The 26,730-nt window shown below is 35.8% G+C and overlaps 1 protein-coding gene across 1 annotated transcript in view; it reads left to right on the top strand.

The window, feature by feature from the left end:
• Nucleotides 1-4,868: 4,868 nt before the first annotated feature.
• Nucleotides 4,869-26,730, top strand: part of LOC129232527 (WAP four-disulfide core domain protein 1-like) — a gene marked incomplete at its 5' end in the record, with an annotated part of 34,609 nt that continues 12,747 nt past the window's right edge. Inside the window, 4 exon segments of the mRNA XM_054866665.1 lie at nt 4,869-5,070; nt 6,377-6,433; nt 17,754-17,903; nt 21,444-21,497. Of these exon segments, the coding sequence (XP_054722640.1) occupies nt 4,869-5,070; nt 6,377-6,433; nt 17,754-17,903; nt 21,444-21,497 (463 nt within the window).

Below are 26,730 nucleotides of genomic sequence, written 5' to 3'. Positions count from 1 at the left end.
TTTTTTCCGTTAGAGAATCCCGGACCCCCTTTTCTATCAGGTAATTTTTTTCCCGGTCAATGTGCCGCCTCCTCTCCTCCCCCCACCAAAAAAACTTCTTTTTGACTGCGCTACTAATCACGAAATGTTTTTGTCCTGGCAATTAAGTGAATTGGGAACCTTAGGGCCAGTTTGCAACTCCAACGAACTATAGGGGGCACTGTTGCGACTTTCTAATGGCGGACGAAAAAGGTAAAACAAACGCACGTGGTAACAAAGAAAATGCTAATAAGCCTAGTAAATTTTGTTCGTATGCATATGTTTTCGCTTTATTCTTTTTAAATTTATCTTCAAAGTCTTATTGATATTCTGGCCCACGTAGAAAGAAATGAGAATTCAAGAAGCATTACTAAACGTCAAAAATTGAAGCAAATTACGTAGTTCGTAGTTCTAAGCAGCCATTTCCACGATGTTGAAGTCGATACTAATCAATTCTTGATAAAACTAAACAATAATTGTGGCCTGACAAGAATTACAATTAATGCTAGATAATCTAATTATATGACATTACGAATTATTATCAAAAGAAGATGATACTTCTTTGCCTTGCTTGGCTAGCGCTTATTGTTTTGCATTTGTAGCTGAGTTATTTTTTTCAAATTGCCGAATCGGTTAATTAAAAATTTTTCTGTTTCGTATATTTCATATTTCTGAATTATGATTTAATTCTGTCATGTTATGCAAATCATCCACGAAATTATCACGGATATATGGTGGTAGTTTTCTTTTTAATTGATCTACCATTAATTCTTTAAACTTATCGAATTCTGTAATCTTTCTACCATTTTATTCCACTCACGATAAAAAATAAGTATGGTTTAACTGACATGCGAAATCTCTCGCCAAATGTTCTTTGCTCGCACAATACTAAAACTATAACCCTAAACTATAATCTCACTATTTTGGCGAGGAATCTTCTCAGAGTTAAACATTTTTCATTTCGTTCTACGATAATATATTCAAGAAAATATATTGCATACTGCCCATTCCAACTAAATGCTGCAGTAAAATAAGGTTGGTTAAATTAATTATTTTTAAACTAGGCGGAGATGAAAGCTCTAATTTTTCTGCTAATGTTATCAAATCCTTCTTTCGAACTTAAGATTAAAAAAAACCCATATTCTTAGAAATTCACACAAATTTAAAAAAAAAAACTTACCTGGTATACCGTTATCCTCTTTCAAAAAAAAAAGAAAAATGCATCGAACAGAGCAAATGCGAAGTTTGTTAACCCAGAGTTTTCTTGTTTTACGCTTTCGTCATTTACGACAATCATCACACTTAAAGAGAGGGAGTAATGAGTTAGAGGAAAATAATGAAAACTAACATTATTTTGAGAAGATTGAGAATATCATTAAAGGACGAAACAATTTCTGTTGTTGAAAGCAATCTAAGACACATCCAATGCGTTAATAAATACCCCTAACAAACTGCCTGTGTTTACGTCAACAGACACACATGGAACGCAATGTGGCAATGTTTTAGTTTTTTCGGCAGTTTTGTAAATCACCGCAAGGTAGCGTATTCGAGCGCTGGAGTTGCGAATAGTTAGTACAAAAATTAATTCCATGAATTCAATTATTTGTCTGAGAATGTTTTATGATTAAAAGGGCCTCGCAAAACTGCATCGCCGACATCTATTTTTGCTCTCGCGCCGCCACTGCATCCAGAAAAGGTCATCCAGATTGTGGAAATGTTGCTGAAACATCTTTTTGGTGGAAGTAACACTTAATTCTCTAGACACCTTACGATACAACCTCTATAATAATTAAGTAACCAAAACTCTTTCTTAAAAAAGTTAAAGCTTGGCAACTCTTCCACCCACAACTGCAGTTGATTCACAGCATCTATTTTGTGTTTAGCCAAACGTACAACAGTGGCTTAGAAAAAACATGAATCCAATTAAATGGGGATGTGTTATGAAAGAAGGTGGACTGTTCACAACGCTTTTGTTACTTCCCGAAGCATCCGAAGAAATTTCGCATTTAATGTTTTGTGACTACAAATTAACAGTAGTTATGCGAGACTGATCTAAATGCCAATGAAAACGCAGACCGTTAATGTTCTAAGTTTTGCATGCATTGTTTATATTATTAGGTGAAACATGTAAAAATTCAATTTCTATGTAGAGTTTCGAAGATGAAGATTATTATATTGAATGTTGAAGCTGTTTTTTTTTTTTTTCTCTAGATTTTTACTGTCATTACTATTTTCTCTTTATATATTTTACATGCTTTTCGAAAAGATATTATCTGACAGCTTTTAATGTGCTAAAAAATGATATTCTGCAATTGTTTTGAAAATTCATCATAAGTTCACTTTTTTCCTCTTATCATACTCGCAACGCTAGAAATAGCAAGATTTCTTTCAGAAATGGAATACAAATTACTTGATTATTCAATAAATGGAATATATCGATCATTTTGCAGTTTATATTAAAAAAAGAATACCATAAATTTTTTTTATTTTAGTAGCTTATTTGTTCTGCTGCATATTACGTAGAATATAGAAATTTTAGTTTTTGTTGTAAAAACGATTGTTTGAACTATTTTGTTGGGTTTTTTAGGGTATAGATCGAAACAGTATTACTTTTAGAGCATACAGGTTTTTTTAGAACTGAAAAATCTTCATTTTTGCCTGAGTTATAAGGAAAGCAAAAAGTAATAGGCGGCCATCTTTGATCCGCCATTTTGGACGGAAGCTGACATGGGATCTTAGGGGACTTTTTAGGATTTACTCTACATGCTATGAGGAACTAATTCTGAAAATATTTCTTAATTATAAATTTGTGTTGCAAAAAATCCTAAATTTACTGGGTATATCTCAAGATACTTAGCAAGAAGCTAAGGATCTTGGGATACAGCGGTGCAACTTCCGGTTTCAATTTCTTAATATAGCGGGGCCTCACTATGTAATGTCTTTACTCTATGTATAGATTTGAGTTAGACCTATAAAGGGAAAATATAATGGTAGAAAATGGTGAGATAAAGAGTAACCGAGATTTTTCTCGAATGCTAAGCATATTAGTAGTTTCACTTAAGACAGTATCTTTATTTTCAGAAAAAAAATAATTACTAACTTCTTTGTTGCTTCATTATTTGTCATCCTTTGTTCAAAAAGACATTTTGAATTTAAAAGAAGGGGAAAAAACACGATTACATTCCGAATGTGAATTCTTTTCCTTTTTTTTTTTTTAAAGTTACGTATTAGTGCTCTTTTGATCAAAACTGTTTTTCGAAATCAAACCTAGCTTAATTATTTAATATCTATATCGCTGAATCTTTGATGATCACTGAACTTTAATGTCTTGTGCGTTAACCATTTATCAGTTTTCATCTTTATATACAGCAGCCTCTTTATCCTGTTTCCCTCCCCCCCCCCCCATCTACCAGTCAACGATTTAAATAATTTCCTCTGTTATTACGTTCACTCTCTTGTGTTCTTACCACTCCTCACTGTTCAATGGTATTTCATTTGTAAATTGTAACTGGATTACTTTGCACAGAGTCTAAAGTTTCCCCTTTTAAAAACTGCCCGTTTGAAAAAAAAAAAAAAAAAAAAACATATCGTATTTAAAATAATTTTTGATGACTCCTTTTTGTTTTTCGGTTTTTAATTTAACATGTTTCCTTTATTTGAAATCATTCAGCCTTTTTCACTCGTCACTCATTTTTATTTACCTCCGAGACTAAACCATAATCAGAAAACAATTTTAAAATATTAATAATTTAAAAAAGAAAATAATCTTCAATCACTCAAGAAACCAGTAAAGAATAAACTTAAGTATAGCACTAAAATCTTAGTATAACTCCAATCCTGTTCCGACTTCTGGATATACGCAACGACACTTTATGAAATTGACACCCTCTTTTCGTCTTCACTTTACGTTGATCAATTACCATGATTGAAAAACATTTGATTTTCATAAGTTGTGTGAAAGTAATCATTATTAAATGACAAGAAAAAATTGTATCTGTGAAAAATGAAAGAATACAAATATTTTACTTTCAAGAATAAAAAATTAATTTAAAAAATGTGTGGTTAAATCAAAATTTGCCGCCCCTGAAAATTTTGCTTTCCTAGGCTGCTGCATACACTGCCTATTGGGGAATTGGGCCCTGCCTACTATTTGTACTGGTTATCTCCAAACTTGTAATTTTGTCACTGGCCTTTTGTCTAGTGATCAGAGGAGTCTGACTGCGATGGGGAGGTCCCATGTTTGAATCCCGGCTTGGGCATGGATGTACTTTCTCTCTCTTGTCCTTGTCCTTCCTTTGTAAGAATGTGTTGTTGTGCTGTGAATGGTTACCTACCCTATAAACGGATCCTTATAACTTGTGTGTACTGTGGAAGTCGGACTTCACACCAAATTACGGTGCAGTTGGAAAAGTGAAGCAGCGGACCCCCAAATTGTCAGCCTAGCTAGCACAAGACAACAGCAACATCAACAACATCCCTTTGCTTCTCATTACCTTAAATGTCCTTAAAAGTTCATAAAACATACCTATTGCCCTATAATAGGGAAATGAGGATCAGGGTTGGAAAATCTTTTTGCAAATAAAATCCTTACAGATCAAGACTTCCACAACCAGCACCTTATCGAGGCGTGAGGCGCCAATTTTCAGTAGATATTTACTTCTTATTAGTATAAACAAACCACGACGCTACATCGCTTCACGAAAAGTACTTGTTTCGCCAACGCTTGTTAATAGCAACCCATGCTTTTTCAACCGGTTTTGATGTGCACTCGTTCAAGGTCGAGCGTCAACAATCCCGAGCCTCACTATATCGCATGCTTAGAATACTTAGTTGCTCGTCGTCTTTTCCAGGACAAACTCCAGGACTACTTGACGGACTTGCTGGAAAAGAATGCCTGGATGCGATGGTGCCCCGCCCCCCACCTGCCCCTGGATGGGGATCTGTGCAGAGCCACTGTCTGCAAAGACGACACCGACTGCCAGCGTCGGAACCAGAGCTGTTGCTTCAATGGATGCGTTCTTAGCTGCATGGAAAGAATGGATCCCGCACCTGGTATACATTTTTTTTATTATCAAATTTAGAGAATATTTTAGTAAAAAATATGTCTTACCATAGTTTATTATGTTCCAGTTTACTCCTTTGCTCAGGAAACTGATTTTCTGCCTTTGATTTCGTGTTCTATCCGTGTGTTTACGTAATTTGTTTCTATTTTAGTGTAATGTGTTTTTGTACGCATTTTCCTTTTTTCTCTCTCTCAATTTAAATATTTGCTGATTAATTTATTTCATTATTTTATTTTTCAATGTTCTCTTACTCAGTTTATTCATTATAATATTTTATATTTTCGCCCCAACTTGAAATTTCTCAAATAGATATGTACCTTGCTGCAAAAGTAAAAAATAAATTTAAAAAATAACCAATTGTAGTAATAACTACAACAATGATAGTAATAATAAATGTAAGCAGAATTTATTGAAATAGATCAACATGATGTTGTAATTTTATTTCTAAACTATTAACATTTCTAAATCCACATATCAAACCAAAGTCCTTCGATTTTTTAATTTTTTTAACACAAAAGTGCTAGTTTTTCAATGACACCGATAGTGCCAGGAATCAACCAATTATTGGTATTCAGGTGAACTTTAGGGTCAACAGTTGGTGATTCGTATTTTGGTGCCAGTCGTACTAAGGGAGAGGTGTTTTTCTTGACAAGCGTCTATACTGTCGCTGGCTGGATTATACCGTAGCTTTTCAAGAGTTGCACGCAAATTAGCTGTTTGGCATTAGCTTGAAATTCTGCCGTATTTGCTAAAATGCTTTAGGAGACTGCCTGGTAAATTAGAAAGGTTCCAAACTATTGTTATAAACAGATCTGTTTTCTTGGAAAATTCTTGATTTATCTCAGAAACGTGACTAGCTTTTATTGAGAAGGTTTCTGAGTTCTTCAGGAAGGTTCCAGGATAATTTCTGGAAGTTTCTTGACTTTTACCGGGAAACATTTCTGCTATTAGCAGAAATTAGGCGCGTTAGCTACCCATTATTTTACAGGAAGGTTTCTGATTATTTTTCTACTGTAAGCTTTTATATTCAGTGGCTTTGTTTCATATCAACTGTTGCCAACACACCAAATCGTGCCAATATGGATGTGATATGACATAAAATTGAAGCGCCGCCAAGATTCTACATCTTGGTAGATGTTATAATTCTTAAGTAACATGTATTCATAAGAAAGATATAGAAGAATGATTCCGAATGACCTCATTACACTAGCTTATGATTACAAAATTGCTCATTTTGAAGAGTTTGCACTGACAATGGCAATAAATAAATAAATCAAAGTAAATATTTTTTTCAGTGATCGATTGGGATCAAGAACCAGAGGCTCCGCCGGTTCGAAAAGAAGGAACAGCAGGTGAGTAATGTAGCGTGTGGTAATAAAACACGACGCAACAAAACTGAACTTTTTATCCGCATCCTGGTTCTAATTAGTCAATTCTTAATAATTTTGAGTCGAAAAAAAATGAATGTGTAAATGATTTTTCTTTATTAACTCTTATTTTCAAGATATCCAAAAGCCCACAGGAGAAGGATGAACCATAACCACCCAGTGATTTGAATGTAAATTTTAAAAGAAAAAAAGTCCTGTGCTGTAAATAATTAAATAGGTACTGTTTCGTTAAAAGATGTTTGTTTTTCAGAAAGCAGCGGTTGCTTTTAGCCTATTGCTGTAAACGCTTTATTTTCGATTGCTTCTTGTATGTCAAAGAAGGATCGTACAGGGTGTCCAGCAAGACTCCCTGGTTACAAAATTAAATATCTCGAAAACAAAGGACGATATTGGAATAAAATAAACGGTATGTCTATTGTGAAACCCACAAAAATCATATGCAAGAACTTGGAAATTTGTTCAAAAAATTGCCAAAAGGTGGCACTGCTCGCTGTAATTGCAATAAAAGTTCCCATAAATAATGCTGCGAAGAGATTGGACGATAAAATCTAGCGTATTTATAAGCATATCTGTGAGGTTAAACTACTGCTGAAAAAACTAACCTCTTTGCAGCACCATTTATATAGACTTCTACTGCAATTACAGCGTGCAGCGCCTCCTGTTGGCAATTTTTTAAACTAATTTCCAAGTACCTGTATGTGATTTTTATGGGTTTCACAATGAACATACCATTTATTTTATTCCACTATCGTCCTTTGTTTTCGAAATATTTAAGTTTGAAATCAAGGAGTCCTTTGTTGGACACCTTGTTTCTTGTAATAGTCCACCAGTATTTTTAGAGCATTACCTCAGCTCAATGACCCTGATATCTGCGATCCATTCTTGGTGAGATCTTCTCCTATGCTCATCCCTCTCTGCTCCATAGTTTTTTGGTAAAATATCTCGGTGGAAGTGGAGGAAATGGAGTTTCAAAAACGTATATTGCATCAATCGTCATAGAATTTTATAGGAGTTATTTGACCAATTGTATTTGTTATCGTCTTCTCTTATGCTTAGAAATACTTGTGAAACACCCTTAGAGGCTTTCAATGTGCTTTTCTCTTCCCTTCCTAAATTTTTATTAAAAAAATGATCTGCATAATTGTGTGCACATGAAGAGTCATTAAAAATTCTCTTAAGCTTATTTTCAATATATCTTGGAAATTTCCCACTAATTTATTGGAAAACCATCTTCGTTCAGTTTTCATGTAGTTCTTCATCATACCCAGCAGAATGAGCATGAGTGGAAGCAGGGATGTCCACCTAAGGGAGTCATGGCGCAGACTGCGCCATTGAAATTTTTAGGGGGTTGTTTTGAGGGGTAATTTTTACTTTTTTCGGGGGGTCTCCACGATATCTAAAGGGGTCTTGCTCTTAGGGGGTGGGTACCCCTGGGTGGAAGCAGAAAGGGGTGTATCTACTAGAGGCTCATTTTGGGCATTTCTCTCCGTGGAATTAAAATTTCTTGAAGTCCATTTGGGTTTTATGTAGTTAGATTTTCAATTCATACTGTGGGGCCCGATTTTGATCTTCTGCCCCACATGCCTGGAAAAGGACATCCTCCCCCATTCTGCGAACAGTTGCATCTCATAAAATAGAGAGTTAGAAGCAGTGTTGGGCATCAACTAAAAAAATCAACTAAATTTGTAATTGATTGATTAGTTGACTAAAGTAATCTGACTCCCATTTAGTTCAGACTAATATTTTAAAAATTTAATTCAATTGCAGACGAAGATTAACGTTAGTTTAAACTAACTCGTTAGTTGACTAAAAAAACTAATTTAGTTCTGATTGATTTAGTTCAGATTAAATTAATCAGATTGAATTTAATCAAACTAAAAGTAATCAGATTAAAAGTAATCAAATTGATTTGATTACTTTTTTAATTCAGATTAAATTCGTAAAATATAAATATCACATGAACAGAGGCACATTTGTATTTCTACGTGTATATATATATTTATGCAAGCATACACGAGTTAATGCGTGTACGTACGATTACGTGCGGGTATATACGTATATAAACGTGTTATCCCGCGTATGTTCGTGTACGGAGGTATATTTGAAATTTTAAGTAAATATACATATTTATGTGTGCATACACCAGTAAATACGTGTATATACGAGTATGTACGTGTATATAAGAGTATGTACGTGTACACATGAGAATATGCGTCTAGATACATGTTACCTCGAGTATACTCGTGTAAAAAGGTACATTTGTATTTCTACGTCATATTCCAGCGTGCGTATACGAGAAAGTACGTGTATATACAAGTGTGTTCGTGCACACACTAGAATATGCTTATAGACATGTGTTTCCCCGAATATACTCGTGTAAAGAGGTACATTTCTATTTAAACGTGTATATACATATTTATGCAGGCATATACGAGAAAATACGTGTATATACGAGTAAGTACGTGCACACACGACAATAGGCTTATAGATACGTGTTTAACCCGAGTATATTCGTGTAAGATGGCACATTTGTATTTCTACGTGTATGTGCATATTTATGCGTTTATAAACGAGTAAATACGTATATATACGAGTATGTACGTGTACACACGATTATGCGTATAGATACGTGTTACCCCGAGTATACTCGTGTACAGAGGTAAATTTGCTTTTAATTGTGTATATACATATTTATGCGTACACACAAGCTAAGATACGTGTATATACGTGTACACATGAGAAAATACGTATAGATACGTGTTACTCCGAGTATACTCGTGTAAAGAGGTACATTTGTATTTCTACGTTTATATACATATTTAAGCGTGCATATACGAGACGGTAAGTGTATATACAAGTATGTTCATGTACACACGAGAATATACTTATACATACGTGTTACCCCGAGTATACTCGTGTAAAGAGCTACATTTGTATTTCTACGTTTATATACATATTTAAGCGTGCATATACGAGAAAGTACGTGTATATACAAGTATGCTCGAGTACACACGAGAATATGCATATAGATACGTGTTAACCCGAGTATACTCGTGCACAGAGGTGAATTCGTATTTAATCTAGTACATGCACTTTTATGCGTGCATATACGAGAAAAGACAAGTATATACGAGGATGTTCATGTACGCACGAGAATATGCGTATAGATACGTGTTTAACCCGAGTATACTCGTGTACAGAGGTACATTTGTACTTGTATGTTAAAATGCATATTTATGCGTGCATACACGAGTTATACGTGTATATACGAGTAAATACGTGTACATACGAGTATTTTTGTACATATACGTGTATATACGTGTTGACTCGACGATATTCGTGTATACAGGAATTCTGTATTTCTACGTGTATATACCTACAAGTACGTGTGAACACAAGTAAATATGTGTATATACGATACATATTTGTAAACACGAGTTTATACGTAAAAATACGTGTTATCCCGAGTATATTCGCTCACGGAGATATGTTTAATTTCTAAGTGTATGTACAAATTTATTTGTGCATACACGAGTAAATACATGTATACACGATTATATACGTGTACACAAAGAAATATACGTATGGATACGTGTTAATCCGAGTATACTCGTGAACAGAGGTAAATTTGTATTTAAACGTATATATACATATTTATGCATGCATATACGAGAAAATACGTGTATATTCGAGTAAGTTCGTGTACAAGCGAGAATAGATGTCTAGGTTCCTTTTTTAGCCCGAGTATACTTGTGTACAATGGTACATTCGTATTTCTATGTGTATATGCATATTTGTGCGTTTATACATAAATAAATGCGTGTATAAACGAGTATGTACGTGAACACACGAGAGAATATGTGTATAGATACTTGTTAACCCGAATATACTCGTGTACAGAGAAATTTGCTTTGCATATACATATTTATGCGTGCATATAAGAGAATACGAGTATGCACGTATTCACACGAGTATATGCGTATAGATAAATGTTACACCTAGTATACTCGTGTGTAGAGGTCGTTGTATTTACACGAGAATATGCATATAGATAAATGTTACACCAAGTATACTCGTGTGTAGAGGTACATTTGTATTTAAGATTACATATACATTTTTATGCGTGCATACATGAGAAAATACAAGTATATACGAGTATGTACCTGCACACACAAAAATATGCGTATAGATACGTGTTTAACCCGAGTATACTCGAGTAGAGAGGTACATTTGTATTTTTGGTTAAAATACATATTTATGCGTGCATACACGAGTTAGTACGTGTATATACGAGTAAGTACGTGTATATACGAGTAAGTACGTGTATATACGAGTGTGTACGTGTATATACGGAGCTGTACGTGTTAACCTGAGTATATTCGTGTCTACAGGAATTTTGTATCTCTACGTGCAAAGTAAGTAAATACGTGTATATACGAGTTCGTAAGTGTAAACACGAAATTTTATGTATAAATACGTATTTCCCGAGTCTATTAGTGCACGGATTTATATTCAAACTTCTAAGTGTACACAATGTTGATCAGTACAGCGTTTACAGACTTTCAGGGCAGATAGAGTACACCTAGACGGGGGGAAACACATAGCAATGCATGGTCGGAAACACTTTCCTGGCGCGGTAGTGACAACACCAATCACCAAAAAGACAAAACACGAATAAGAGAAGAGAACGTGTTTAGAATCTTTAGTACAGCAAAAAACTAAGGAAAAATAAAATTAAGGGGCCAACGATCATCATCAAAGAAGGTGTTCGAAATTACGACCCCGCCCGTAATATCGAAATTTAGCAAAAATACCGGGCGGGTCCCGGACTTCCTGGTGGAACAAAAACCACGCGTGCGCATGCACCGTCATCTGATGCTTCGGTTTACGTAGCAACATCTGTTGTATGCACCAGACAAATCTTAGCAGTATTTTTGCTGCATTAAAAAGAATAAACATGTTTTCTCCTCTTAATCGTGCCCTGTCTCGCGCTTTGTGTCGTCACTATCGCGTCTAGGTGCACTGTATCTGCCCTGAAAGTAAACGCTATACTGATACATCCTGTATACTTATTTATGTGTGCAAACACGAGTAAATACTTGTATATACGAGTATGTTCGTGTACATACTAGAATTTGTGTACGGATACGTGTTACCCCAAGTGTACTCGTGTACAGAGGTAAATTAGCTTTTAAACGTGTATATATATATTCATGCGTGCATATAAGAAAAAATACTTGTATTTTCGAGTATGTACGTGTACAGACGAGAATATGCGTATAGATACTTGTTTAACCCGAGTATACTCGTGTACAGACGTACATTTGTATTTGTAAGTTAAAATACATATTTATGATGCATACACGAGTTAATGCGTGTATATACGAGTAAGTACATGTATATACCAGTATGTGCGTGTATACATGTATGTAAACGTGTTAATCCGAGTATATACGTTTACACACTAATTTTATATTTGCCACGTGTATGTACATCAAAGTACGTGCAAACACAAGTAAATACGTGTATATACGAATATATAAGTGTAACTTGTTATCCCGAGTATATTGGTGTACAGATGTATATTTTTATGTCCAAGTGTATGTCAATTGCAGATACAAAGAGGGGTCATGAAGGTCATGACCCGCTCCCCCCCCCCCCCCCGCGGGGAAAATTTTGAACGTTTGCTTGAAAAATACAAAAAAATATCGAAACCATGAGAAAATGTAATAATCTTTTTGATTTTTTTTTTTGTGGTTGGGGGGGGGGGCATTACAGTAAAACCTCGATAATTTGAATTAATTGGAATCCGATCCAATCCGGAATATCGAAAATCCGGAGAATGAAAAAAACAAAACAAAATAAAACATACTCACTGAAAATCACCTTAAAAGGAAACACATAGAATTACAAATAAACAGTCAACATGTCTACTTTGTTATTACAAAGTCTGTAATCTTCTCCTGTGACAGTTCAATTTTTTCCCTATCGAGTAAAACAAATTGATTCAAAAGTTGCATTGCGAAGAAAATGGAACTCAATCAACGACATAACACGGTCTTGCCCGTGAGAGGGTTAAATAAATAATTATTATGGAATTTTTACGATCGCTCTGCTCTTTAAATGTAAAGGGAAATCGGTCAAATCGATCGAGCCGGATTATCCGGTGATCCAGACTAACGGGGTCCGTGGCGCCGACTTCAAATTTGTAAGGTTTGTTTTTGAAAAATTTTCGTGTTTTAATAGGTTTTTTCAAGGTGAGGGAGCCCCCCAGAATATGAGGGACTTTCTTATTTAAGGAGGGGTATCCCCTTACGTAAGTTACTCAGAAACAGACCATGCATCAGCCATCTGGATTTAAAAAATTCAAGCATTTTATTCCAATAAAACCAGAAGCAGTGTGGTCTACGGGGGGGGGGGGGGTGGTCAGTGGAGAGGTTGGTTCAAACTTAAAATTTTAAGCGCTTGTTTTTGAAAAAAATTTGTACTTATGTTTTTTTGGGGGGAGCCCCCTTCCCCCGTAATTTGAGAGGGGTTCAATCTAAGGGGGGTATCCCCTTAAGTAAGTTACTTTGAAACAGAACAAGCATCGGCCATCTGGATAAAAAAAATTCAAGCATTTTATTCGAATAAGATCAGAAGTGGTGTGGCCTACAGGGGGAGGGGCGAATTAGTGGGGCGGGTGGCGCAGACTTCAAAATTTTAAGGTTTGTTTTTGGAAAATTTTCGCGTTTTTTAACCCCCCCCCCCCCCATAATTTGAGTGGAGTGAATTTCTTTTTGAGAGGGGGGCATCCCTTCATATAAGTAACTGCAATAGGGAATAGGCATCGGCTATCTGGATATGAAAAAAATCAAGCCTTTATTCCAGTACTAGTGGTACCCGCACGGCTTTGCCCGTAATAGAAAATTAAAAGGTCTTTTGGTCCGCCTGTATATTTACAAATAATGTATGGTGAATTTTATCGCCAATTGGCTTATGCCCATGTTATGGTTCCACGTTATGGTAATTTCGTCCATCTTATGATAATTTTGTTCCTAAAATCGGAATAGAAAAAGAACTACATCGAATTTTCGAAAAATCGCTTCGAGGTGCACACCCCCATGATACAAACTAACTTTGCCAAATTTCATGAAAATCGGCCGAACAGTCTAAGCGCTATGCGCGTCACAGAGATTCAGACATCCAGACATCCTCCAGACAGAGAGACTTTCAGCTTTGTTATTAGTAAAGATTCTGTGAAAAAGGGCTTAAAATTTTAATAGAAAATTAATAAAATCGAATTTTTGAAAAATCGCTTCGAGGTGCACACCCCCATGCTTCAAACTAATTGTGTGTCAAATTTCATGAAAATCGGCTGAACGGTCTAGGCGCTATGCGCGTCACAGAGATCCAAACATCCATACAGAGAGACTTTCAGGTTTGTTATTTAAAAAGAAAGGAAAAGGAGAAACATAAAGAAGTAAAGAAAAGAAAGATAAAGAAAGATAATTTTCAGAACAAATTCTTTCCCATTTTATTAAATTTCTGTGAAAAATGGGCTTAAAATTGGAATAGAAAAAGAACAAAATCGAATTTTCGAAAAATCGCTTCAAAGTGCACACCACTATGCAACAAACTAACTGTGTGCCAAATTTCATGAAAATCGGCCGAACGGTCTAGGCGCTATGCGCGTCACAAAGATCCAGACATCCAGATATCCTCCGGACAGAGAGAATTTCAGCTTTATTATTATTAAAGATAGTGAAAAAGGGCTTAAAATTTTAATAGAAAATAAATAAAATTTAATTTTCGAAAAATCGCTTCGAGGTGCACACCCCCATGTTTCAAACTAATTGTGTGTCAAATTTCATGAAAATCGGCTGAACGGTCTAGGCGCTATGCGCGTCACAGAGATCCAAACATCCATACAGAGAGACTTTCAGGTTTGTTATTTAAAAAGAAAAGAAAAGGAGAAAGATAAAGAAAGATAATTTTCAGAACAAATTCTTTCCCATTTTATAAAATTTCTGTGAAAAATGGACTTAAAATTGGAATAGAAAAAGAACAAAATCGAATTTTCGAAAAATCGCTTCGAGGTGCACACCACTATGCAACAAACTAACTTTGTGCCAAATTTCATGAAAATCGGCAGAACGGTCTAGGCGCTATGCGCGTCACAGAAATCCAGACATCCTACAGACATCCTCCCGACAGAGAGACTTTCAGCTTTATTATTAGTAAAGATAAAGAAGATAAAGAAGACCAAAAGCAGTATTGTATACCAAATGGGGGCGGGGGGGCGGGGGTAGTGTGGGTCATGTTGCAAACTGCGTCACTCCAAAGGGGATGTTATTAAAAATTATTGATTTTTTAATGTCTTAAATCGGTAAGGGGGGCCGCCCCCCAACCCCCAATGTCCCCCCCCGTAACACATTAGGAGCTACTTAATATTCATTGGGGGGGGGAGAAGAGAAAGGAACCCCTTAAAGAATCCAAACGCAATCTGTAGTTTTAACAGTGTAGATTTATTTCAATATGATTAGATTTAGTTTAAATTTTAATCTGACGAAATTTAATCTGATTACTTTAGTTGACTAAATCAATCTGATTAAATTAGTTTGATTAAATTCAATCTGATTAATTTAATCTGAACTAAATCAATTTGAACTAAATTAGTTTTTTTAGTCAACTAACGAGTTAGTTTAAACTAACGTTAATCTTCGTCTGCAATTGAATTAAATTTTTAAAATATTAGTCTGAACTAAATGGGAGTCAGATTACTTTAGTCGATAGAGGATTTAGTTGATTAATGCCCAACACTGGTTAGAAGTAAACACATTTTGGCGGGAAAGTTTTCCCATCGCTTGTTTTGAGTAAACGACACTTGGAATTCAGAAAGGCAATTTCCTCTCTTTGCGACACTCGCGTTGGGTCAAAAGGGGTTAGCTTCTTTCGGAGATTTCAAACATTTTCCCCGTCCCCGAGTCACAGCTGCAGAATATAACTTCTGAAACTCTGACATTTCTGGACTCATAAAATAGAAGACTTGGGAATAACAAAATTCCATTCTTACACTTTGCGACACTCCGTATCCCATAAAGCATAGGATTTTCCTGGAAGCTGGGTCTCCAGATGTTTGAACTATGATCCTCAGAGAATGTGTCCCGATCAGGGAATTGCATCCCCCGGTATAAAACGGGGAGTTAGGATTTCTCGAGAGGAGAGAAGATAGAGTTTTGAGGACAGAAGAGCTTTTCCGAGCTCTGGTTTTCTCCGAGACGTTTTGTCCGGAGTCATGATAGAAACGCGCTCCCGCGAGTACCTTTGGATTACTTAATGGAGAAAGGACCGAAATTTTGGTACGTACTATACTAGCTCCCACTTCCCACTACTTAATTCAAACAAGTAGATTAAAGTTTAATTCCTTTGGAGAGCAGAATCATGATGTATTTAATTTTTGAAATCCTTAATGTTTTGAGTATTAATGTTTAACTTCTGACTATAAATGTCTAAGCTTAGATTAGGATTGTATATGCACTGTTTTATTTAATAAATATTCAATGTGCTATAATGAATCCAACTATTATTTCTACTATATTCTACAGTCCAAAAGTCCACCAAATCATAACACAACGCATTGTACCTAACTACACTATGGGGTTATCGGCCCAACAATACGAGAGGTCGAAGCTTAGAAGACGGTCAGTTTCATGGGAAATGTTTCTATGGGATTAGGGGGGGGGGGACATTAGTGAGATTTCAGTACCCCAGTTAGATCTGTATCTTGAAAACTAGAGCTAAGCTCAACTTTTTATGGTTATTTTCGTATTTAGCGAGGCAAAATATACCTCAGAAATGGCTATTTTTGAGCCGGATATATTTTTGGTGTTGGGTAGTGTAACAACTATTTTTGGTTTGTAATTTCTTTTTCCGTGTTTTCCCATGTTATCTAGAAAAAAATTGAAGCTATTTTACTTTTGTATGTGTTCTGACCCATGAGATTCATCTGCATATGAGGTGCGGCCGTCAAGTGAAAAAAAAAAGTTGAGTGCCACTGCCGCACAGAATCGTGTTGTGTACGGCTGAAGACTTAAAAAGCAATAATAATAATAATTTGTTTTTCCATTTAAAGAACAAAAAAATTACTTTGAACTCAACTTCATTTTATTATTGAGCGGAAATAACAACATTTTTTAAAAACACTACTCATGTGCCGTCATGTCACAAAAAAATAAGCATCTGTCACTCAGCACTTGATCGGGAAATCGTTTCTCATTTTCTCAAGTGGGCTTTAATAAGATCTAAGTACGTAGCAGCGAACAAACGTTCCCCCCCCCCTCTCTCTCTTCTTACTAAATGGTAGCAAGAGCCCACGCGCAATTGAGAGGAATCTCATCCTTTTCCGTTGAATTTCAACAGAAAGCACTCACTCTCTACGAGAAGTAATTGCCCGTGGAATAAGAAAGAGCGTCCCCGTACATCGCTGATTTTTTTTTTCCTCTTTTATTTTTTTTTTCAATACCTCCAGTATGTTCATTTACTGGTTTGCTTCATCACTAGACTACACTTGCGTGCTTTATAAGTGAGAACATTTTTGTTACGCATCAACTGGTTCTTTACGTCTTCAAAATAAAAATCAAGGTTAGCGATTTCCAAGTGGTGAGTACATAAAAAATTTGGCGACTAGAAATATTAGTATCGTTCGTTCGAAAACCTATCACCTTTTCCCCTATCCCCCACCGTACTATCAACAATGTTAATGCCATTAAACTGCTGCACTGAGTTTTACAGTGACGGATCTACTATTTATCGAGCCAAAAAGTAGAAATTGCCACCCTTGCTCAACTTCTTTCACATTTGTACGTCGAGTTCCAACGAAAAACCTAAATAGGGTGAATTAGCCACCTCCAGAAATTGCCGTCCTCGGGAAGCGCCAAAGCTTGCTCCACCCTAGATTCGTCACTCGAGCTCTATTTAAACTGATAATTTTTGTGTTTTAGTACCAATTTAGAAGCCCACTTGTTGTGTAGTTGCTTATTTTGATTCACATAAAAAAGTGGTGACTAGAAAAAGAGGAGTGGCGACTAACGAATTTGCTTCTGCTCGCCACTGGGGACAAGAAAAAGTCCCTTGTCTTGATTTCTGCTCCAAATATGGGATTGTCAACGCATATTTTTTCTCATTTTCCATGTTTTTCTAATGTGTACTTATGGGAATATCTCAAACCTAATTTGAGTAATTTCAGTTTGCAGCCTTTTCTTCTTTTAAATTATTATTTTTTGAACGCTCTGTTATCATTTAGTGCTGCATTGCACGACGTCCCCTCGTCCTGCCCCTTCGGAGCCTGTGGGCTGCCCTAAAGGATACGTCTGCCGCATCGAAGAGCCCGGAGATCCGCTCCAGGGCAGGCCAGGAACAGGAATCTGCGTACCACAGCCTCAAGAGCAGAGGAGTAAGTATTGTATTGGTACGCGTTTGGCACAACTTTAGGAAATCTTGAAATGAGAAATCAATCCTTGAAAAAACACGGCAATTTATAAATACAGTGAAAGTTCGGTAACTCGACATTAATTTTCCTTTTGGGTCGGCCCAATGCTAATTCCAATGGGCGAAAACTTCTCTAACTTGACACACATTTGCAGGAACCCCTTTAAGTCGACATCCAATTGCTATTCTAGTCCAATTTTCGCTACCAACATTCCTTTATATTGATATCTTCTCAGAATTTTACGCTGTGGTTTCTTGTTCAGCCAATCCTTTTCTGGAAAGCTCTCTTAGAGAATTCCATCTTTTATCCAGGGGAGTTGGCCACCACTCTCTGTGTTGATAGTGCAATTCTAAAAGGCTAGGATAAATGTATCCAGATGATACATTAATTCCTGAATTGAAACATTCCTCCAACAACTACCTACCTTTTACTTTGAAGCCTAAGGGTTACCCCACAGCATAGGAAAAATGATGGATTCCTCCCATGACCAGAATCGAGCCCTGGTTGTCCGGAAACTACGTTTTCATGTAGAGCGCTCATGTAGAGAAGTATGCAGCACTTCTAACTAAGAACCATTATATGCATGGTTGTTTGACTCTTAGAATGTTTGTCATATAACTCGTAAATTCACTAGGACTAATTATCACCATAATTTCAGATACGACACCGGACCGTATGCCTTTTGAAGTAATGCGCCGAACGTCGGTTCTGTTTTCTCTGTTGTGCATACATTTTAAAAAAATGTTTTAAAAACTACTTATCGCATGCCTTCTTTTTCGTCTTCTTTTTAAATATATATATATATATATATATATATATATATATATATATATATATATATATATATATATATATATATATATATATATATATATTACAGCAGTTGGTTATGCGCACCATTCTATAAAATAAAAACGTATAAAAAAACACAGAGAATCTGAAAATCCTTTTAAAAATATCAAATAAATACTTGTTAAATTCGAGTACTTCGCGCAATTAATGCTTTAAGTTTTTGATTTACTTCCTTCTTACCCGGAACAGCAGGCAGATCCCTCTTCCCCCCCCCTCCGATAATTTTGTGATTTATTCATCATTTGAAACACTCACATATTCATTCTACCTACTAAAATATTGCTGGCATATCTTCGTAATTGTTAGCAGCAAGCTTTTGAAGAACGATATTCTAAGGAAGTTAATTCTTATTGAATCTCTCTTTGGAGGAGAAGAAATGTAGATTAATCAAAAACAATAGTCCTAGCTTCAAAAATCACTGCACATTGGTTCGGAAACTAGGTATGGTTTACGATCCGTTGTTTCGTGGCGAAGGTTTGAATGTTTGTTTCGTTGTAAAACGTTGTTACATGCAAATTCACAGACAAGAGATAAAGAAAGGTGACACATATGTTAACCGTATGAATAAATTTAATACAACGAGTAGAATGACTATAGCATGCGAACATTAAAAAAAAAAAAAAAGGAGGGGGGACAAGCTGCAACATTAAATTTTCCAGAGGTTAATGTATTTGAAGAAAACATTGTTGTATTAATTCTAACAGTGGCGCAAATAGAGATTAGGGTCGCTGCAACCCCTACCCCCAATCTTCGCTTTTGGCTACAACACTAAGTTATGAGCTTGCTACCAAATGGCACGACCTTGAGGGTCACGGATTTGAACAAAATTCTAGGTATAGGTCCATTACCACTACGTATGAGCACATGTAAAGCGGTTTGACTGCATAGGCCCTAGTTCGGCTAAAACGGGGGTCCAAAGTTGTTAATTTGTACCCAGGATGCAATGAAGTTTCTTTTGAAATTACCCTTTTTATCCTTTTTTCTGCTACTGTACTGCAGTATGAGCCATTTGCATGTTTACCTTTGAATTAATTATGATATATACTAATTTTTAGTAAGCGGTTCTCAAATTTTAATTTGCTGCTACTTTTAATTTCAATAACTTGAAGCCAAAATAACATAGTTACAGGATATCTATAGTTTGCAACTGAAACTAATTATTTTCGCTTTATGTTAGTCGTCTGCTAGTAAAAAGTATTTATCGTTTGCTAATAAAAACATTCACTTTAACTGGATATTTATCGTCTGCTGTCAAAGATATCCCACATTAATAAGCAAAAAATGGGAGAGGAGAAAAGGCACTGATTTATTGCACGTGGCACACACACACACACACAGAGAGAAAAAAGATCGTTTCGACTTTTCAAATAACTTAGATAGTGCCCATAAATAAATACGTGTTTTCCCTCATACTCAATTGACTAACAAAAGATGCCAAAGGTGTTGGGAGATCGAACATAGTGTCGAAGTTTGAAATTCCAATGGAAAAGCCATTGCATCTCTGGGGCCAAACTATCAACTTTGGACCCTCGTTGCAGCCAAACCAGGGCCTATGCAGTCAAACCGCTTTATCTGCGCTCATACCAAGAGGGAATGGACCTATAGCTGGAATTTTGTCCTAATCCATGACCCTCAAGGTCGTGTCGTTTGGTCTTTAGCTAAACCCGCACGTTAATACCCATGCTCAGAATTTAAGGAAGTCCATTGATATAATGAAAATCACTCCTAAATTCCCTCGATCCCTAAAGTATTTTTGAACATTTTTCTTTTGCTAAAACGCGTACTCACTTCTTTTTTTTTTTTTTTTAACCTAAGATCCAATCGTATTCCATATATAGTAATGAAATCCTTACTAGGGTAGGTACCGAAAACAATCCCTCAAAACCCGAGACGGAAAAATAATCTAATTTAAAAAACATACTAAGTGTTTTGACGAAAACATTGAAACGACAATCCCGTAATTTTTATATCATCTTTCGTTACCTGTTCTGAAAGAATATTCCACTTTTTTTACTACAAAAATATTTGGTTTCGAGTATCACTTCCTTTAAGACTATACTTTCTTGTAAAACTTCTCAAGCACTTTTCAGGCAACATTGCCGCAAGAAATTAAAAGCGTAAAATAAATATGTAAATTCATTAATGGTGTTTTTTTGCAGTAAATTACCGCCTTAAGCCAGGGTTAAGGCAGAAATACATAAAATACACCGTCAGCTCAGTTATTCCATCCGAGAACTGCAGTTTCGTGCTTTTTAGCTCTCATCAGCCCGGCATAGGAAAGTGACTGAGCTGAAGGCGGAAAAGGTGTGTTAATTCTACATTAGCTACCAGTTTGTTTGGCTCTCTAGTCTCCTGTAAGAGGTTTTCCGAATCCAGCTCAGTTACTTCCTATTCCGGGCTGATGAGTGCCAAAGAGCACGAAACTGCAAAAAAAAAAAAAAAAAAAAAAAGGAATAACTGAGCTGGCGGTGTATTTTATGTATTCATAAATGGTGTTTTTTTTTTTCCTTTTACTTTTTAAAAGCCCCGAACTCGAACACCTGGACTTAGCTTAGAGAGACATTAGAGCAAACTAAAAAAAAATCCCTTGTTCGTTAATTATTAGGTGATCGGGATGCGATTAATATCTTACAGATGCCATTTTTATTTTAGAGTTTGGAACCGAGGAAGATTCGATCTTGAAAGAAAACACCAGAAAGCAAACAGGTGAGTGTTTTTTTTTTTTTTTTTTTTTTTTTTGAGCGATCACGAATTGCTTATTACCTTCATTTGACCAAAGTTGATATTATTCTGATTTTTCAGATTGCCATGACGACGAGAATAAACTAAATTGTTGTTTTAATATTTATAAAGAGAACAAATTTTCGTTGAACTATTTACCACTGAAAACTGGTTCAAAACTAAGAAGAAACTCGTATTTTCCCTCCAACTAAATGAATGTTCATTGCTTCTATCACTGTAAAAAAGAAAAAAAAATCTGAAACCTTTTTTGATGTAACGGAAATGTTTCTGGAAAAAACAGAATTCTTCCGCCAACGGCAGTTATCTGATATCGTCGAAAAGCTTACTCATTTTTTCAAAAAAGTTTTAACGCAAGCACAATATAAGTAAAACTGCAGTACCGCACCAATTCCAATTTTCGTTCATCGTATGAATGCAGTTAAACGTAGGATAATTTTTAACTCTTATTATATTACGCTAATTATTTGTTATCAGATTAAAGCTGAAGCTATATAAAACTTGTTCCTTGTTTTCGAAGTACAAAATACAGCTTCTTGACGCATGCGTGGAACGTGGAACAAATCCGAACTAAAACTTTCAACCGATCAACAAAGGCGAACGGAAAACCCGCCGAAGAATCGTTTAACTTGTGTTATTCACTATTTGACATTGAAGTTATGAACTAGATGGGTAATTTTTATTGGCAGAATTTTAATCCGTCATAAGGATAACTTTTCTTTTGACATCAGAATGACTTTCCTAGGGTTTATAGCGACGAAAATGTTTTACAAAAGGGGTAAGTAAGTCCCTTTGCAAAATTTTCATCTGTATAATCTTTGTGTAATAACTGCTAAGATTTAAAAAATATTTTACGTTATTGTATATGGTAGGATAGCTCAGTTTATAGAAGAATTCTCAACTCAAAGAAACACAACTCATTTTCTCTAGTGGACTGTATTTTTTATTTGCGGCTTCTCTAAGCGCACACTCCTCACAGTCTCTCTCGTTGCATACTAACATCAACTCAAACTTTCTCAATGTAGGTGGCGCAGTGGTACGCGCGCAGGCGCAACACACCGCCCTCCTTGACATGTTACAACATTCAATAATATATATTACTACTCTCAAGTAACAATATACATGATCAAAATTCACTGTTATTCAATTAGTAAATATTCACATTTACCATTATTGCTCCACAGTTCACAATTAAACTCAGATTATATTTAAAATATTGTATAATACTCAGAAACACAATAAGCAAACAACTGAAATTACAATAAAGCAACCAACAAGTACACCAATAAGCACAACAATAATCTCAATTACTCTCAGAAATGTACAATTAATAAATGTAAGGTGTGTAATTTGCTATTCTGGCATAGGCATCAGACAAACCTTAGAAATGGACCTTTTGAAGGTTCCACTTTGAGTTTTCACTAACACAACTCTTATTTTGCCATCTTTACCAGAATAAACATCAATAATTCTACCTAGAGGCCATGTAGTAATCGGCAAATTTTCCTCCACAATAATAACTAAGTCTCCGATCTTAACATTATTTTTATCAAATCTCCACTTATTTCGTTGTTGTAACTCATTTAAGTAACTACGGTGCCATCGCTTCCAAATTGATTGTACAATTTTTGTCATCTTTTGCCACTTATCAAGTTGATTTTCTCTTAAATTAGTCAAATCAGGCTCAACCACTGAGGTAGTAGGCCTTCCAATTAGAAAATGCGACGGCGTTAAAACATTTAAGTCCTCTATATCTGTTGATAACGGAACCAGTGGCCTAGAGTTCAAAATTCCTTCAATCTGGATAAGTACCGTGAGGAATTCTTCATAAGTTAATTTTAAATTACCCACAACTCTTTTTAAGTAGTACTTAAAAGATTTGACACCTGCCTCCCATATGCCTCCGAAATTCGGAGCTCTAGGTGGAAGAAATTTCCAACTTATTCCTTCATTTGATAAGTACCCTGCAAGGGTTTCACTGGGATTTTTCACCATATCGTTCAACCGCTTTAACTCTCTATTTGCACCAACGAAATTTGTACCGTTATCTGAGAATATTTTCTGGGGCTTACCTCTTCTGGATACAAATCGTTTAAGTGTTGCAATGAATGCGTCTGAAGACAAGTCTGTAACCATATCTAAATGCACTGCTCGTGTCGAAAAACAAATAAACAAGCACACATAAATTTTATTATAAGTACCTTTCCTCTGTCCCTTATATTTTATATAGAAATGCCCACAAAAGTCAACTCCACAGATATTAAATGGGAAATTCCGTGTTACCCGTTCTTCTGGTAAGTCTCCCATTAATTGCTCAACGACTTTTGGGTTTGCTTTAAAACATACAACACAATTGTGTACAATTTTTCTACACATATTTCTACCATTAAGTATCCAAAATTGTTGCCTTATTTGATGTAGTAAGGCTTGAGGCCCTGCATGCAAATATTTTTGATGGAAATACTCCACAATCAAATGAGTTAATTTATGTTTCGTAGGCAATAAAATTGGGTACTTTTTATCATAGCTTAAATTGCTATTTCTAAGCCTGCCTCCTACTCTCAAAATTCCTTTCTTATCCACAAATGGATTTAAACTCCTCAAACGGCTGTTATGGGGAATCATCTTACCTTTTTGTAAATTATTGATTTCTTCTCTAAAAGACTCCCACTGAACCTGTCTTACCAAATAGTTTTCTGCACGTTTCAGATCCTCTATATCTAAAGGGCCGCTTTTCTGCTGTCCTTTACACTTATGCAGAAATCTGTAAATAAAACTAAGAACTCTAACAATTTTAGAATATTTGTTACTGATATTTAACAATTCATTTAAGAAGGAATCAGAAATTATGTTCAAGTTAACTAAATTAAAGTCATTCGATTTCAGTTCAGACACATAATTATCTTGTATAACTGCTTCAGGAACAGGTCTATTTGGATACTCGTCCTCCTTAAGGAATTCGGGACCATTCCACCAAAGTGAACAGTCACACAAATCTTGTGGGGCCATACCTCTTGAGATATAGTCTGCTGGATTTTGATCCGAAGCCACCCACCGCCATTGCGAGACCTCTGTCAGTTCCTGTATCTTACAGACCCTGTTTGATACAAATGTTTTAAGCTGATATGGCTCCTTCTTTAGCCATGCTAACACAATCATCGAATCTGACCACAAATATACGTTAGATAGTTCCAGATGAAGAGAAACTTTAATGCGATGAACCAATTTCGCAAGGACTACTGCGGCACTCAACTCAAGTCGTGGAATCGTCGTAGTCTTGATAGGAGCTACTCTACTCTTGCTGGCTATTAATTTCACAAGCACTTCTCCTCGGACTGTCATTGATTTACAGTAAACAGCAGCTCCATAGCCCAACTCTGACGCATCCGCAAATCCGTGTATTTCAATCAGTTCTGCACAAGGTAGTAATATGCATCTACTAATGTGGATACTATTAACCAATAGTAGAGATTCGATAAACTGTATCCAGTCTTTTTGAAATCTTGGAGGTAATAGCTGAAGCCAGTCCACTTTTAATAACCACAGTTTCTGTAGAAATATTTTCGCTCTAGATATCACTGGTCCTAATAATCCAAGGGGATCAAACAGTCTGGCAATCAAAGATAGAACGTCTCTTTTTGTATAAGATGATTTTTCTTCTATTTTCACCTTGAATGAAAAACAATCATCTTCTGGATTCCAGGAAACACCTAATGTTTTTACTTCTGCGGGGTTCGCAAACACATAAGTTGATTCTGTACTCTTCACTAGAGATTTATCATTACTACACCATTTATGTAGCTCCATGCCTCCTTTACCAAAAATTCCTTGAAGTTGTCTTTGAAGCTCTTCTGCTTCGCTCAAGGTTTCTGTACCACTCAATATGTCGTCGATGTACATATCCTTTGATACTACTTGAGCAGCTAAAGGGAACTCTTTGGCTTCGTCCATAGCCAATTGCTGCAGAGTTCTTGTGGCCAAATATGGCGAACTTTTACTGCCATAGGTGACTGTGTTGAGTTCAAAAGTTTTTATGGGGTCATCTAAATGTTCTTTCCACAAGATTCGTTGTAATTTTCTCTGCTCTGGATGAACCCATATCATCCTATACATTTTTTTCACATCTGCCGTGAATGCATAAATATGCTTTCGGAACCTTACCATAAGAGAAAAGAGATCATCTTGTGGCACTCCTCCATTATACTGTATAGTATTTAAAGAAGTTCCGTTAGTCGTCGAAGATGAAGCGTTAAACACAACTCTAAGTGGGGTTGTACTATTATCTGGACGATACACGCCTAAGTGTGGTATGAAATACATTCCCCTCTCTTCACCTCCATTTACTTCCGTCATATGTCCCATCTCTTGGTATTCTCTCAAAAAGTTTCTATATAACTCTAAATAGTTAGCATCTTTTTCCAGCTTGTTCCACAGTGAACTAAGTCTCTTTATCGCAATATCTCTAGAATTGCCTAAACACTCTGGATTCTCTTTTAGGGGCATTTTTACAACATATTTCCCCGTTTGATCCCTCTCATGGGTTTTCAAAAAATGCTCTTCACAAATTACAGTTTCTTTATTTTTGACTGGTTCTGGTTCAAAATTTTCTATCTCCCAAAAACTCTTTAGAATTTTTTCTAAATTATCACCCTCTGTAATGAACCCACAATGTATTTTATTTGCATTGGGACTTGATACACTACCCGTGACAATATACCCAAAAACTGAATTTTGCAAAATTAATTTAGTGTTTAATGGATATATCTGCCCAGAAGTTAAAATCTCATAAAAAATCTCTGCTCCTATTAGCGCATCAATATTTCCCGGTTTATCAAAATTCTCATCGGCTAATTTTATTCTACTAAATAGCTCTTTATTTATTTTGAGTGGTTCTGAAGGAATTTTATCAGTGATTCGTGGTATAATAAGAAAATCTAAGTTTGCTTGGAAACTCATATCCGCGTTTGTTATTTCTGCATTTACGCAAGACTTAACGATTAACGAGACCTCATTAACACCCGATAAAATTCTGTTTATTTTTTCTCTTTTAAGCTGTAATCTCTCTGCGCAATCCTGAGTCATCAGGTTACAAGTACTACCACTGTCCGCCAGGATCCTCAATTGATGAACATTACCATAATCATCTCTTAAATAACAAAGAGCTGTGCTAAGCAATGGTATTTTTGCAGACTCATAGTTT

The sequence above is a fragment of the Uloborus diversus genome, unplaced genomic scaffold (assembly GCF_026930045.1).
Source record: "Uloborus diversus isolate 005 unplaced genomic scaffold, Udiv.v.3.1 scaffold_1236, whole genome shotgun sequence".
Lineage (NCBI taxonomy): Eukaryota > Metazoa > Arthropoda > Arachnida > Araneae > Uloboridae > Uloborus > Uloborus diversus.
The sequence above is the reverse complement of the archived record's forward strand: the minus strand, read 5'-3'. Positions and strand labels throughout refer to the sequence as shown.